Source organism: Phoxinus phoxinus (assembly GCF_949152265.1).
Source record: "Phoxinus phoxinus genome assembly, chromosome: 22".
Lineage (NCBI taxonomy): Eukaryota > Metazoa > Chordata > Actinopteri > Cypriniformes > Leuciscidae > Phoxinus > Phoxinus phoxinus.
The window spans coordinates 22,381,436-22,398,411 of NC_136897.1; the positions used below are offsets into that span (position 1 = coordinate 22,381,436).

General features: G+C 39.7%; 1 protein-coding gene across 1 annotated transcript in view; it reads right to left on the reverse strand.

Moving 5' to 3' along the window:
- Positions 1-2,202: 2,202 nt before the first annotated feature.
- Positions 2,203-16,976, reverse strand: part of pcdh17 (protocadherin 17) — a 74,410-nt gene continuing 59,636 nt past the window's right edge. The window contains exon 5 of the mRNA XM_079598021.1: positions 2,203-4,434. Coding sequence (XP_079454147.1) covers positions 3,737-4,434 — 698 coding nt within the window. The 3' untranslated portion in view covers positions 2,203-3,736. The remainder of the gene's footprint in view (positions 4,435-16,976) is intronic.

Below are 16,976 nucleotides of genomic sequence, written 5' to 3' on the forward strand. Positions count from 1 at the left end.
AACCATTAGGCCACGACATCCCCCACTATTGCAAACATAACCAGTGTTAACAGGCAGTCGAGAGACTGAATTTTGGGTAATTAGAAGATTTAACACACAAACTAGCTCTCTCATACACACATACATGGAGGCATCCACCGGCGCTCGTCTCACACATTCAAAAGCAATAAAAAATGAACTTTAACTAAAGGTATAAAGAGGAAACAAACTGAGACGAGCGACAAGCAGGGAAGTTATTTCTATCTGTGTGGCTTCAGGTTAAAGCGTTCTTAAGAACCTTGATGTCTTTTGAAGGCGTTGTTTGTGTAAATGAAACAGACTGAAGCATGGCAGTGCGCTGATCACGGAGAATCGGCTCAGTCGAAAATAAAAAAGTGATTGTGTCACACACCGCAGCGAGATCTGAGACGCAACCGCCGTGCTGTGTATTGTTATTTGTTGCGGTTGAGTCAAGTGTGTCGGCATGTCAGACTCATCACTGTGTTTAGACACACACAAAAAAAAACTAATTTAGATATGCTTCTCTTTCACTTTCTCGCAACAAACTGCTTTTTTTGCTATCTTTTTTCCCCGGGTACTGATAAACCCACTGTGTGGAAAATAAAGAATGAAACGAGAAAAAAAAACATCAACAAAACAAAACAAAACAAAACAAAGGAGAAAGTCTAGGAGAGTCTCCTTTGAAGCAGGAATACATGCACGGATAGAGCAATGAATAAATAAATAAATAAATAAAACAAATATATAAATAAATAATGGAACAGACACGATAGTGTCTTTATGGAAGATGAGAGAAGTTTTTTCCCCTTCCCTGTGGCAGCTGTGCAGGGCGACCTGTGTTTAACGCACACCGCGGGCAACGCTTTCTGATGACATAAATAGCCGATCATGAAAATGGTTTTCTTCCCCTTGAGTTTTTTTTTTCTGCTTCTTTTGTGATTGTGGCAGCTCATTTTAGTCACAATGCGGCAAAACTTTGAAAACATAACATATAACTGCAGTTCCTTTAAAAGGAGTGCTTTTTCATTTAATTGCTGTGCCTGGGAATAGTTCAAATCCCAAAGTACACTGTGTGGGCAGGGCACCGTTCTAATAACATATAGACATATATATATATATATATGCATATATTCATTGTTTATATTCTCATATTATATGATATGAGGAGTGCACAAGGTCATTATGAGCATTATAAGCTAAACTGGATGGATAGTTTGAGCTACCAATACTGCTACAACTGAGATCCATTTGATGAGGGAAAGATGAAAACCACAGTTCTGTTCCCAAACACACAGTGAGCAAAGGCTGCTTCAAAAGTTAGGTTTAACTATGCTGTCTTTTAAGTTTCCTTTGCTAATGGCCATATTCAAAGGCTGCAAATAAGAACATTTTGTGGAATACATTGCAAAAAGCTCAGTGGATGACCAAGATGGTGAATGATACGAGTGAAATGTTGATTCTAACTTAATTGATTCAATATGAAAATGTTGACGTATGCTTTCAAAATACCGTGTTGTCCCTTTTGCACCGCCTTGTATTAAAGTCGGCGTGAAACGGAAGTTATCAGTCTTTTCTTCCCTATTGTGAGATATATCCGCGTGAAACGGCTTCTCAAACAAGAAAAATATGTTGGGTGGAACTTGATTTTGGTAGAAATTGATTGGATGGTTGGATCATTGTGGTTTGCTATTGGTTGATCCAATGTGAGTGACAGGTTGTCCCGCCCTCAAGCCAAAAAACACATCATCAGAGAAAAGAAGAGAAGTCGTTGCAAGAGGAAGGGAAAGTTATTTTGGTTAAAGATTATGAGGGCATATATTGTGCATGGATATATCATTTATAATAAGTTTGTGAATAAAAATGGTCAATTTTCATTTGGTAACTTTAAAATCAACAGAATTGAGGCAGTACGCAAAAAGGCAGCTTATTTGGTTGGAACCACTTGTTGGTCCTTATCATGAAACGAACAGCATGTTCTTCTTCTGAGTCCTTTCAAACCTCTGCTGTCCAAATGACCCTAAAAAGACTAGACAGCATCACTGAACGTTCACCAAGGGCTTGTTTCTGCTCATCAAATCAAAATGGAGCAAGACCCTAAACAACACTTGCAATGATCTTCTGACAATGGACATTTTTGTAAAATTAGCTGCCCATAAAACAGTGTTGGTATTGTAAAAAAACTAGACAAACCGTAGTCGTGTGTGGCTGTATTTTAGTTGTGTTTCTTGTAGACAAAAACAAGTTACTCAGCAAGTAGTGAACATGTCATTTAAGCAGTCTTTTCCAACACGTGTTTAAAACAACATAACCTGTCCAAACGCACAGCAGCGAGGCGAAGCAGAAAGCGAGAGCGGAAGAGTGAACCAAGAATGAAACCGAAATGGAAATTAAACTCATAGAGTTTGACGACTACTAAGGCATCAGTTGCCAAGTACAATATAAGCCCATGTATATTACAACACAACCATATATTAATTTAATAAAATACACAATATAGCTCTTGTACACGTAACAATTTGGCTCAAATGCACAGAAACTGCAGAAAAATCAATAAAAATATGTCGTTTTGATGTAAACACATTAAATTGGATACATTTTACACATTAAAATGATATTGTGTATAAGTGACAATGTGAAGGGACATTTCCTTTTTTAAAATCTTTTTTTTTGTTGTTGTTGGTAATGTAGTTTTTCTGGATTCGAAAACAGTGTCCTTTTGCAGTTTAATAAATATCTTCAACCGCATTTTCATCCTGTGCGCACCCTCATTTTTTTTTCTGAGATTAATGGTTTTCCATCTTTTTTTTTTACAAAATGTATAAATATTTTCAGTGTTATCTGGACACTATACATAAGTTCATATATTTATATATATTTATCTATATGCATATATAGATATATCTTTTCACAGTTGAGGAAAAATGTCCCTAATATACAAGAGAGTGACTGTTATAACTTAACATCGGACACGTGGAGAGTCACTTTAAAAGTAGTGAAAAGCTGAAGACAGATGATCACAGAGGACCAATAAAGTGAGAGTAACAGGTTCACCGTTCTGGAATGTTCCATATGTACGTATACATGGGAGGAGGACACAGTTTACACGTGACTAGAAATGACAGGTGAAGAATGGTTACATTTCATAATCAACCCTCCCCACCCCCCTCTAAAGATTTGAGGCCCCACACACAGAGTTTGCTGATATCATTTGCACTTCTTATGCTGATATTACAAAGCCAATAAAAGTTAAAGAGAGAGTCTCTGTCTTGGTGTGGTCCATCTGTTCTGGGGCGTCCGATGCACCCCGAACCCTTTTGATTTGCGATTGTCATAACAAACCACTTTCGTCTACCCGCTTCCCCTCCGAAAGTCCCTGGAGGAGAAGGGCTGGGGACGCTCCATCTTGCGGGTAAGTGACAGAAAGACGTCGCTGTAAGAAAGAGTTTGAAGCTGGTGGGCACTTGAAGAAGAAGAAAAAGCTCACAAGAAGCCAGAAGCAGCAACTTCTGCAACTCCAAAGGAATCCCCTCGCCCCCCAAAACACAACACGGCGTCCAGACGAACAAAAGCGAACAGTTTTTTTTTGCTCCTTATGTTTTTTTTTTTTGTCAAGATCTTCAAGTACGCATATTTTTTGTTCTCAAAAAGTATCCCCATCTGCGCCGCACTCTCTCAGAGAGTGTCTCGACTTATGTAGACTCCGATGTAGTTTCTTACGCTCGCTCAAAGTCCGTTTTTACTTTCTGATGGTCTTTTCGTTTCCCCGACAATCCTGCAGGAGTTTGTCGATGTCTCTGACCACCTGGTCTGCGTCCATGGTGCCACGGCCCATCTCTCCTCCGCCCTGCTCCAAGACGCAGTCCATTTCCACTGCCGTCTCCTGGCTGATCCGCGAACGCGCTTCAGCCAGGACTTTGGCCACGGGGTCAGAGGGAGGCAGCGTGGAGTAGCCCTGCTCTCTGTTCTGCTTGTTCGGGGAGATATACTGTCCGTCTGGGGGTCCGTAGTGGCTGGTGCTGGGCTTGCCCTCTGCTCCGTCACCCATGCCTTTGGCCGAAGAGCACGGGGAACCTGTACTACAGCCTTTGGTGGGACTACATGAGGCAGATGGGACTTCCTGCAAGAGAGGGCTGAGGGCACGTTTGGTCTTTAGGTAGGGTTTAACATTCGCCACCAGGATGGTGTGGTCCCGACGCTCCTTTCCAAATGTGCAGAAAGTTTTTTTGCCATTGGGGTTGCAAACCGTCTCGTAAGTCTCGGTCTCCACTGCGACCGCTTCCATGCCGGCAGGGACGAAGAGATTGGTGCGGTAGTCAGAGCCCTCGGCTTGGGGAGTTCCAGCTCCTCCGGCCCCAACGGGAAACTGGGGCATCCAGCAACGGTCAGAGTGACCCAGCACTCGACACTCCTCTGTGCAGTTCACACAATCCTCCTCTAAAAAAAGAGAGAGAGAGAGAAAAAGATTGATTTAGCTGGAAAATCAACAACACGTTAAATAGCCATGCGAAAATTCCAACCCGATCGCATGGCAATTTGTAAAAATTTCACGAGGTGGCCAATTCGTACGGATTCATACGACCTCACTCGATTTTACGAGTTGCCAATGAGTTCGTATGAATTCGTACTAATTACCTTCCACTGACCCCACCCCTAAACCTACCCATAACTGCGGTTTAGACAAATCGAATTTGTACGAATTAGTCACCTTTCACTCACTCGTACGAATTCGTATGAATTGGTCGTGAGATAGCGTTGGAAATTCGGACTAATTTTGGATAATTAAGTGAAGTAAAAACATCAGAAATGAATGGAATTTCAACTGAGAGATTATTTGTCACAAATGAGTAAATCTGTCATGAGTGCAAAAACATCTTGAGATAACATAACACTTGAGTCAATGTTTCCTGCAGCACGTTTCAGCAGAGCTAAATCATCAGCGCCACGTCAAAAGAAATCACATTTTACCTGAGTTGTAAATCTGAGTTTGCAGTCTAAATTGAATTTGGTGAGATAAAAAGACAGTGTACCAGCACAATCAACATTCATACAGAACAACTAGTGTAATCTGTTTCAAGAACAAACATCTCTCATGAGCTGGTGCTTTTAATGAATCATTCTAAAAGCACATTTCTTCTGAAATTATTCTTCATTTCTTCTTATTATTAGTAATAATAATCATCATTATTAATATATACACTACATTGGGGTCAGTATAAGTAATTAGTACTAATGGAGTATTCAGCAAGGATGCATCATATTGATCAAAAGTGATGGTAAAGATTTTACATTGTTACAAAATATTCTTTTAAAATTTGTATTCATCAAATAATCCTGAAATAAAATGGAATTCCATGAAAGCAGCAAATCAGCATATTAGAATAGGATCATGTGACAGACTGACGCAAGGATGCTGAAAATTCAGCTTTGCCATCACAGGAATAAGTTACATTTTAAACTACCGGTATTTAAAAATAGAAGATAGTTATTTAAATTGCAATATTTCACAATATCCCTATTTTTACCGTTTTTTTTTTTTTTTTTTTTTTTTTTTTTAAATGCAGCCTCGGTGAGCATGAGAGTCTTCTTTCAATTATTATTATTATTATTTTAAATGTACAGACCCCAAACTTCTGCATAGTATACCAGAAACAAGCTAAACAAAGTCATGAATTATATAAAAGAAGGTATTCAGAGGAAGAATGGGAACTATCTGGCTAAATAAGTGAATTTTTCATAAACGTGATCAAAAAGATGGCAAAGAATCAGCACGTTCCTCACCATCATGCTCATGTTTTCTACAGTACACCCTCCCTCTCTCCTCACCCCTCCACTCAGTAGAACAACAACAGCTCAGTTTTGGCAAAAAGTGTGGTGCTGCTATCATAAATTTATGTCACTGGGCTTTGAAGCTATCCCAAGGCAGCCCTGCCATATCACAGAGCCAAGTGTCTAGTGCAGTACTGCGTGTGTATGTGTGTGTGCCTGCGCGTCTTCCCCCCTTTCATCTCAGCTCAGAAGAAACCACATTTTGGATTATTGTGGGCTGTGTTGATGGTGTGTCAAATGGGTCCAGGATTGTGAAGAGGATAAAAAAATAATGTATTTTAAAACGGGAAATGAAAGAAAAAAAAAAAAAAAAAAAGGAACAAAAGGGAAAACATGAAAAATGAAAGTTTAAAAAAGCGAAAAGGAAAGCACAGCTGTTGTCCTGTGAATATAAATGCTCAAAGAGCTCAGGTAAAGCTGAGACCCGGGTCGTGAACACACGCAGACCTCACAGTTAGGGACCCGTGCCATCGGTTCTGAGTTTGACAAGTCAAGTGCAGTGATTTGAGCAGAACAAACAAAAGTATTTCATTCATATTTAATAGTTTGATGATGTCTGTCTTTTGGGAGATAAAAAAACATGGAAACACAAACAACCTCATGAATTTATGAGAAGAAATGTTTTCAATAATCTAGCAGTCATCACTCACCCATTTAAGTGTCTTGGAATAACAGATGAGATCGGAAAACGCCTAGTGCAAATGCTGGAGTAATCTTCATTTGTGTTATTGATTTCCCCAAAATATTAATCTCTTCTTCACCTCAAACAGTGCATGATCAGATAAGAAAGTTTTTTTTCTTATGGAAAAGCCATATTTATCTCACTTTACTCCTTTGTATCTTGCTCTATTTCACGTCGCTTCTGTTTTCGTTTTCATGAGATGAACAATAAGACACGGGAATTCATAAAGCCAGTTAAAGTTTGAGCGCAGTACGATTTGGAAACGGAGCCAGCTAGATTTACTCTATGACCTCATTCAGTAAAAGTACACCAAATGTCACCGCTAAAGTGTTCATAGTTGAATTGATATCTGTGTTTACTTTCACAGAAGTGTAGTCAATTGGTTTTCTTTCTTCAAACGATGAGCAAGGCTCGGCGTGTATAAATGATGACCACTTGACCTTATTATCATCATTAATCATATTTTAAATTGCTCTTTCAGATGTTTCTCTGCTAAAGGCCAAGCCATGTCATGAAAAATGATCCTCTGCAACTCGGCTCCTGAGTCCCTATTGTTCCTGATTTCACTGTGCGTGTGTCTGGCCAACAAAAGCCCATCCCTGGGGTTCCGTTCAGTTTGTTTCTGGTCTGTGGGGTTTCTGCTAACCTTGAAAAAGTTTTCAAACTCCCCAACCCATTCTCAATGGTAACGGTACACTGCACCTGCCTCTCCTGAGGTCAAAACATGTCTTTCCAACACACACACAAACGGACATCTGCGGTGCATCTGTGGACCGAGCAGAGAGAAAGCCACCCGAGAAAGTTGAGTTCTGCAGCGGGCCAAAGACCGATACTAGGGGGACACCTAGGGTTTTTGCGCCATGTATTAAATTTGTTTGTGCATTTGGAGGGTCAGCGGGCTGGTACGTCCGCAGGGACGCTTTCTGCAAGAGTGTGAGAGGACGGGGTAAGTACCACATAAGAGGGGAGAAAGAGCTTGACATTTAGAATGTGGTGCTCTTGTGTTGTGCAAGAGGAAGACAAGGGCTAGTCCTAAGTGGCACAAACTAGCATGCATGACAAGGTGAGGAAGAACATGCTGTCCACTTTAAATAATGAGATCTCCCACGCACACGCACACACAGAGAGACTTCAGATCCACATAGGCTTTGAATCTGAGCTATTTTGCTAGTTTTTGCAGCTGTTTATCTTCCCTAAACATAAATTAACATGGGTATGCATGCTAAACAATTTATGTGCGTGCACATATCTTTCTGCCCCACACTTTCATATTACCTTTAGACGCAAGACTACCAAAACAAACATTTACATTACTATACAAGTTTGGGGTCACTCTGGTTTTCTTTTATTCAGCTATATGACGCACTAAATTGATCAGATTCAGACATTTATAATGGTACAAAAGATTATTTCAAATAAATCCTGTTCTTTTAAAAATTTTATTCATCAAAGAATCCTTAAACACAATTATTAAGCAACAAAAAAATCTATGATTTTTTAAGGATCATGTGACACTAAAGACTGGAGTAGTGGCTGCTGAAAATTCAGCTTTGCTATCACAGGAATAAATACATTTTTTAAATATATTGATATAAACAGTTTTTATATTGTAATAATATTGTAATCACAATGCTACTCTTTTTACTGAATTTGTGTCTTTGTGAGCATTAACAAATATTGCCCCCAATATTTTGAATGGTACTTCAAGCGGAAAAAAGATAACAATGGAAATACGTTGCTAGTAACCAGCTATGCTAAGAAAACAAATCAGACTTGCTTTCTCCAGCATGCTCTGGACTGACTGCTCGTTCAATGAGTGGAGGCACAATAAAGCATAAATAATCCATGCTGACACATCTCCATGCAGCCAGTCAGGAGGAACCAATCCTTCAATAGATTATTCATGCCTGGGCGGAACAGGTGACCTTGAGACTTGGCAGGGTCGCCATGACTAACAATAAGACATGTGACACCGGCTGAGGCCACTAATTCGTCGCCAGATACAAAGCAGGAGGCATGGTGTGAATTATTGCCACCTCCAATCCCCATCACGTACAGTCAGCACACAAGGTTACAAGCTGTTTTGGGGACACTTCATTATAACTGTATTGTGTGACATGCCTGTGTTTTCTTGACAGTTCACACTCAGATCTATATATTGAATGGCTCTTCGTGAGCTATGGGCTGCTCATCGGCCACTCTGCAGGAATGTCACATCAACTGCCCAATTATTATCACAAGCAGCACACGCTCTGCTCTATGCTCCATTTACAGACTTCAGGTTCAGAGCACGAGACTTCTGCAAGCACAGCGCTTGTCCCACTCATCAAGCTAATGATGTGTGTACGACAAATCTCATTTTACTTTGCACACAAAGTCCCAAAGGCGAAGCAGCAACTCAAGACAACGGCATATTTATATGACACTCCTAACAGAAGGTCACATCATAACACATTCACTACTTTCTGGTTTGTTCCCTGCTGCATCTGAGTTGAGTTGTCTTATATTATGAATATAGTCACGTCTGAAAGGGTTGTTGGTACTGCATGGCTTGCTTAACAATGGCCTTAAGGTCTGACTGTATTCACAATATTAGCACAACCTCTCACATCTTAATTATATTTTAATTATAATCATAATAAAAAAAATGAAATGTCTGAAATGAATGTTATGCTATTAGCAACAGTGATTAGAGGTGACTTTGTAACATAAAATAAAATAGGTTTTAAAGTATATGCATCATAAATCAGTTTGCAATATTGTTTTTAATAAAAAAAATAATGACAATTTAAATGTCATAAAACCAAAAAATTACATTATTTTCTAAAATATAACATTCAAAACATTGTAAACAAATTACATATCACATGACATCATATTTGAACGAAAACACATTATTTATATTTTTGACATATTTTAAAATTTCTGTTATATATTGTAGGATGTCATGAGAATTTGCCAGAAGTAGACCTTCCCTCTGAGCCTGGTGGGTGAAAGAAAGAGTAAACATCCGGGCCACTTAAGAGTTTGAAGCCATTTAACAAACACCTTGCACTCTCAGTGAAGGAGGAAGCTTTCAAATGCCAGGGTTTCTCAGAAGAATTTGGGTGACTAGGTGCTTTATTTGATTCTCCAGCTGGGAAACAGAATGAAGGAGACAGAAAAAGAGACAGATAGTATATTCTAACTCAGTGCATTAAGGCCTCCTGCCAAATCTTTTATTAGCAATTCGTTTTTCAGTCCCGTCGTTCCGTTTCTCTGTGCTCGTTCGCCAGTGACCCCTCCTGATCTCAGCAACACACTACCAGCTTCCTGCTTTCCTTTGGTCCACAGCGTGTCTCGCAGCCAACATCAATTTCAACTTCTCCCTCCTTCTCTCTCTCTCTCTCCCTCTCTCTCAATCTGCTGTATGCCACCAGTGGGCGCAAACAGAGGTTGATAGCTTCAGTCAGACAACAGTTATAAATCTGCTCTGTTGTCATCATTAAGAACCATCATTAGGTCATGTGGTAAAAGGAAACAGTCAATTAAAATAATAGAAAATAAAATAAAAAAGTACTGCAGGCCGAGCTGTTTATGATATTTAATTGGTGATAAGAAGGCGATATTCTATTGAATCTTACATCAAACATTAAATATGATGTTAGCATCTAGTTCTGCATGTTAGCATTCATGGGGACCGCCTTACATCTGAAAAGGTGTGACATTGGGAATGAAGTCGAGTGAGGGTACATGAGAGGGCACAGTCGCAGTGGGGTAGGGATCGTGAACACAGGCTTTGTGTAGAAAGTGTGATACGCCCGCTCAGCGTGAGCAGGGTAGCATCAGAGCGCTCGCACCTGTGCCCTGGCAGACTGGGGCGCAGTTGGTAGGGGGATGTATGTGTGTGTGTGTGTGTGTGTGTAGTCGGCCTCGTACCTTAAAGGCTCAGCGGACAGCTGGAACAGGCCTTAAGGCCTTCATGAGAGGCTGGCGCTGCACCTGTGTGCATGTTTGCGTGGTTGAACATTTCACCGCAGATCTCTCACTTCCTCTCGGGTCTAAATCGCCGCTAAATATGTAAATTTACAGTTAAAAATAAAGGTTCTTTACTGGCATCCATGTCTATGAAGAACCTTAACATCCATGGAGCCTTTCAATTCCCCCCAAAAAACGTCTTTATTGTGAAAAAGGTTCTTTAGGATTTTAAACTGTTCTTCTCACTAAAGGTGTGTTCACACTGGGCAGGTTTGGTTTGATTAAAACGAACGCTAGTTGTGCGGTTCATTTGAATAACTAAACAATTGGATTGCTTCTGCTTCAAAGCGAACTCTGGTGATATGAACACAACACAGACCAAAAAATTCAAAACAAACCAAAAAACAGGATGTGATGTCACAATATGTAACCCTAAAAAGGACAGAATGTTCAAATATACCTGGTTCTCTTCATCAGAGATATGTTGCCCATTACAGTTCGGTGGTCACTGTAATTTTGCCAAGAAAGACATGTTTCTGGATCAACATATTTTGTTGACCCTGAAAGAACATTCCTGTCCAATTATGTATTCCTAACTCTATCCCTTACCCAAAACCTAACCCTACCCATAACTTGTCCCTAAAATCAGAGGGAAATAGTAGGTATAACAACATTGTAGAAGCACCTAACCCTGGTTTTCTATTCAAATCTGATTTGAATAGAATGTTGTTCCAGGATCAACAAAGATGTTGATCCAGGATCATGTTGTACTTGGTGAAATCACATTCAACACATATCGGTACAGGCATTGAAACTGCCATCTCCTTGCTGCAGGTCTTTGTTTGCGTGCGCAACGGAAGAATTCCTAGTGCTGTTTTGACTCCTTCACACATTTTATAAGCTCTTTGTGAGTTCTCAACTGGTAAAAATACACTGTCAGACTTTTTCCCCCAAAAATGTTACCTTTAGAGGTAGGTTACAGTACAACAGCTTGTCACCGGAGCAGTGCCCTTAAAAGGACAACTTTGTACCTTATCAAATCCATAATGTGAATTGTAATACCTTAGAGTAGTAATATGAACACTTAAGGTGCTACTATGTACTTTTATGAGTAAATAAGGTAAAACATTTGTCCCTTTAAAGGGTACTGCCACAGTGCCAATCTATTGTACCCCTAGAAGTACAGTGCATTTTGTACACAGCATTGTTTTGGATGTTCAGTGAGTTTTGTCACAAAATATACCTCATATAAAATGTGTACAATCAGATTAAGACTTTATCATTATGCCTTTTGGTTCGGTGTTAAAAATGACAGAGTGAACTTATAAGCCAGGGTTAAATGTATCATTTTCTTTTTTGGTCCAGACCAAAAGAACCAAGAGAACAGACATACAAGTGAGAACACACTCTATGAAAAAAAAGGTTATTTTATTAATTGTTCACTGAAAGGATTTTGCGGAAACAAAAAAGGTTCTTATGGAACCATTATTTTTAAATGTGTACCTATATGCTTTTTTACCAAAGTCCTTTGTAGAGACAATTTTGATCCAGGATGAGTTGACAGGGGTGGTATGGAGGCAAATACCGATGGACTCTTGGGAGGCTCATTGACAAGCCACCCGAAAACAGCAAGGGAACGCAGAGATGCTTTAACTAAGCCAAGGACAAATGTCTTTCGATCAAACGCTCCTTTTCATTATGCATTCTCAGCCGAGCAGCAGGCAGCTAATGCCTGGTTAAGTTGCTCTAAGCCGAGGCCTCTGGGTAGCCCGCCTCCGGAGTAGACGGCGAAGGAGAGGACTCCAAACAAACACAGAAAGCCAAATCAATGGCCATTCAAACGCAGGACCTCCTTGAAGACGGAAGTTGGTGGAACGAGACACTAGTGGACGGGAGAGAATGGGTGATGTGTGGAGGAGAGAGGTTAGAGAGAGATGTTTTTCTCTCGCCGCAGCAGGGGCTCAACGTGGGGTTTACGGTCCTTAGCGCTCACCTGCGGGGAAGAGATCTGTTGGCCTTTCAAAGAGAATGTGCTAACCTTCACAACACACACATGAAAGGTACTATGGGGGTGGAGGGCCAGGGCTACTTTTATGGATCACTGGATGTCGCATTTAAGCGTACTCGCTTGTGCGAGTGTTCCTGTGTGGATTCGAACAGGGTGAAATTAGCTCATTCTGTGCTGTATAGGTTTGTGTGGTTTTGTGCCTCCCCTTGAGTGTGTTTACATGTTTGTCTGGCCAGCGACTAGTTTCTGAAAGCATCATTGGGCACTTCAACAGCGAAAGAGGACTTAGCATCTCAGCATCTTTGATCTCAGTGATCACACTCACACTCAGATCTGTCCTCTACGCTCTGGATGTGTTTATACAAAGATTTAACTCGCATTACAAATTACAAACCAATTCCTATATACAGGGCTTGACATACACTTTTTTGTTCAACAGCCACTCAGCATTTTCACTGGCAACAATTTTGACATTGATACCATGGGGAAAACTCCCATATAGGTATTTTTAATATCATCTCACTTGCTGCTGTCACTTTAAGACCTGACTCATGGATCCATTATACTGTTACACATCCGTTTTCTTTCTCAACTGTTCACTTAAACCATAGCTGACACATGAATACTCAACAAGACTGGCATTTTGACTTTATTTTGTATGTATTTGACTGTTTAAGAGGTTTAAGAAGCGAAAAAGAACTCAATATAGTAATGAGAGGCGGCTTTATGTGCCACATTTTGGGTGTGAGCACAAAATCTTCGTGAATTAGTAAAACATGCCAAAAACACCTAAATTCAAGCCCTGTAACACCAACAATATTCATCCAGAGCAAATGAAACGAGTGAGGTTTGTGTTTCAACTCGCTGTCGTAGAAATAAGAGAGCGAGAAAGTGCAGCTGGTATGTGATTCTATTCTGTGGAAAATGAGTATTTGAAGCGTTTCAGATATTTCATTATTAATATGTATTGAAAAATATATATTTTTGATACTACATTGTACTTAGTTTGTTATTTCAGATGCCTTTTTAAAAGACTGCAATTGTAAAAATGTATATTACTGTATATATACATCTCAATCCACCAAAGTGGCTTGTAGTGACTGTTACACGCCACTGCTGAAATCCACCCGCATTTGGCGGGTTGGTGGAAGTTAATGTCAAGTCCCATATATAAAAATTGTACAATCCACAAAAAAACATCAAAACTTTAGCATCATGCAACAAAAATCGGTCTTTAAAAATTCTACATTGCACACATTTTATTTTGCACTACTGCACAAAGATGCTCAATCATGAAAAAGTACACTGTTCAACGTACTTCAGTACTTCAGCTACTCATTAACTGATCACATCATCGCTCTCTTTGTCATCTGATAGAAAGAAAACACATCCTGTCCTTTTAGATTTTTATCTCCCATTTTCACCAGCTCATCAGGTGAAGCCTGTGCCTAATATGAGTTCATACAAATACTGCCTGCCTTTTAAAAATGCTTTAAAAGTGTTAAAGAGGCCTTGTCTATTCAATATTTGTGTATAGGACTAATGAGGTTCAATGGCTGAGAGGAAACTAGAGAGGAAGAGAGGTGAACACAAAAGAACCATTGCACCACAGAGGTGATACAAGGGCAGAACATGATTTCTAATGATGTGTACCTATAAAAGACCCCTGGAATTTAAAAAAAGGAAAGAACAGGAAGAGATTTCTATTCATTCACACACACACACACACTCTGTTGTATGCCTTTTATGCGTGCTGTAAATATTCAAGAGCCGCTGTGACTGCTGGGACAAACAGGTGCAGATCTTCACCTGTGTGTGCATTCAGAAAAATTCAGCCCATTTCGAGGCCACGGGAAAGATGAGAAAAAGGTGGCAAAGTCAAAATGAAGTCCTCTGTGTCGTTTACGCCTTTGTAATTAGGAAAAGAGGAAGTCGCGTTCACGCTGGGTGAAGTTTTTGTAATATCTTTCTAGTGAGCGTGCCAGTTCAAATTCAAGCTCTCCTTTAGTCTTTGCGCTGTGATCGCATGCCGCGCCAGCCAAAGTTCATTCTTGGAAAAGCTTGAAAAACCACGGCGGGATTCCACAGGTGGGAAAGAAATGGATAGCAGGTGCACACGCACGCACGGATGCACGCACACACACACACACACCTACTGTGACTCAAGTCCCACTTGCTTCTATAATAACTACGACTAATTACGGCAACAAACACACAAAACGCCTTTTTCATTAATTGTATTAATCTGATTTAATTTCCCCAAATGGCATTTGTACAGTTTTTTTTTTATTTTTCTCCCCTTCTCCTTTTTTACCTTTGCATTCTATTTTCTACAATAATAAACGAATGTTAAGCCCGGAAAGCTATGACTCATCTAGTATTACAAAAGCAACCCACCAGTTTTTCAGTGACAAAAAAAGCCCAGCGGGTGGAAAAAGAGAACTGTTCCTCACTTGACAATTACTAAATCATCTGGAAACATCACATTTGTGTTGACCAAGGATGTCTACAATACCTGAATTTATAATATAAAGGTACCCATTAGCATAACATAGCTAACCGGGTAATGCTAACAGCCTGTAAACAAGTATTTACATCTCTCAAAAACACCAGAACGTTGCCCTATGGGTCTAAATAAAGGTGATTCGACTGGAATGGCGACTGGCATTAAGCAACTCTCTTTCTAAATCACTTCATGTAATGTAAATGTCACTCTCGGTCTGCGCTCCTTCCTTCTCCTGCTGTTTTCCCACAATTGAATTTAATACTTTTTCTACGTGTCATCACTTTGTCACTGCGACGGTTCCCCGGAGTCCCATGCGGAGGAAGAGGATTATACGTCTGTCAATTATCTCCGTTTCTCCGAGATGCAGGCGGATCGCGAGCTAACTAAACAGGCGCGCTCGATGATGTCCAGTCACTCATTACTAGACACAGCGGGTGTTATCTGTACTCGTGTGTACATCTTCACAGTAATGGAGATGGCTTTCACCCCATTAAGTGGCGGAACGGGAGGGAAGGATGCAGGGAGGAAAAAAAAATAGAATCAGAAATCAACTTGAAGAGATAAGGTGTGACCTTTTAATGAAGACGAGTGAACAATAGACAGGAAGATGGAGGGGGGAGATAGAGAAAGGGAATAAGTGAAAGGACGAAATACAGACAAAGGGAGCAACGGATCGACAGAACGAAAGCATCTTTAATCCATCTCTCTTATCAGAAAGAGAGAAACATTTCATTCTGTGAGGGGATTTGAGTTTCAATCAAGTATTTGATGAACGTAATCATTGGGGTAATTGATCCATTGAAGCCGGCCCTCTCAGTGTGAACATTGAGGGTCATGGGGAGAAAGCTGTTGAATCTCATGAGTGGCTTTCAGTGGGACAGGAAGCGAGCGCAGCCAGATCCCTCTCTATTCACACAGCTTGACACACAGCTGTTCCAGCCCTTTAATTTTGCGTTGGCTTCCTTGCATCTCTCCTAATCCCTCTCCATTGCGCCGTCCACTCGTTCCGTCCTCATTCTAATTCACAAATTGCTGAGATGATGCATTTAAACTGAGCCTGTCAATTCAATTTAGCGTGATTAGTAAAAAAAAAAAAAATGCAATAAAAATGTTATGCTATTAATTATGCCTCCTGACCCTGTAAATGCTGTAATAAGGGATTTCCTACCATTTAAGCAATTTAAGCTTGAAGTGACACTTCATGTTTTTTTTGCCAGTCCACAGTAAGCGATGAGCTGAAGAGTTGAATTACTTACGGCGTCTTAAAAAGTGAAAGATTAATGAAATGAAGCACATATACGGACTTCTCAAGCCACTATGATGTCAATTCAATGTTTTTCTAAAGCAACGTGGGCTTTTCCCAGGAAATATTGATATGTAAAACAAATTGGTGTTATTTTGATGAATTACTGTATGTCATATAATTAATTTAGATAACAATTTATTTGGCCAATCCATTAACAGCACACATTTACACATTACTGAAAATAATAAATCAAAACATTTCATTTTAGAAAGCAGATTTTAGCTTACTGGGACTCTCCATAGGCGTAAAAAAAAACACTATTTAGAATATTTTTAAGCCAATTGGTATGGTTTACGAATACGTAGGTCCTCATAAACCATGTTTTTTTTTTACGTTGTAATACCCATGTCATTATTCAAGTCGTGTGAGTGTTTTGTTCAAAAGTTTGGTTGGTAAATTGTTTTAATGTTTTAAAAAAGTATTCTATGTTCACTGTTTATTTGATATAAAAAAAATACAGTAATACTGTGAAATATTATTACAAATGTATCTATTTTCATGCAATTTATGTGCATGAAAATGTGATGCAATCCTGTGATGCAATGCTGAATTTTCAGCAGCCATTACTCCAGTCTTTGCTTCAGAAATAATTCCAATTTGTTGATTTGGTGAAACATTTCTCATTATTATCAATGTTGAAATTATTGTGCAGCTTAATATGTATTTTTCTGGAAATGTGAAACTTTTTTCC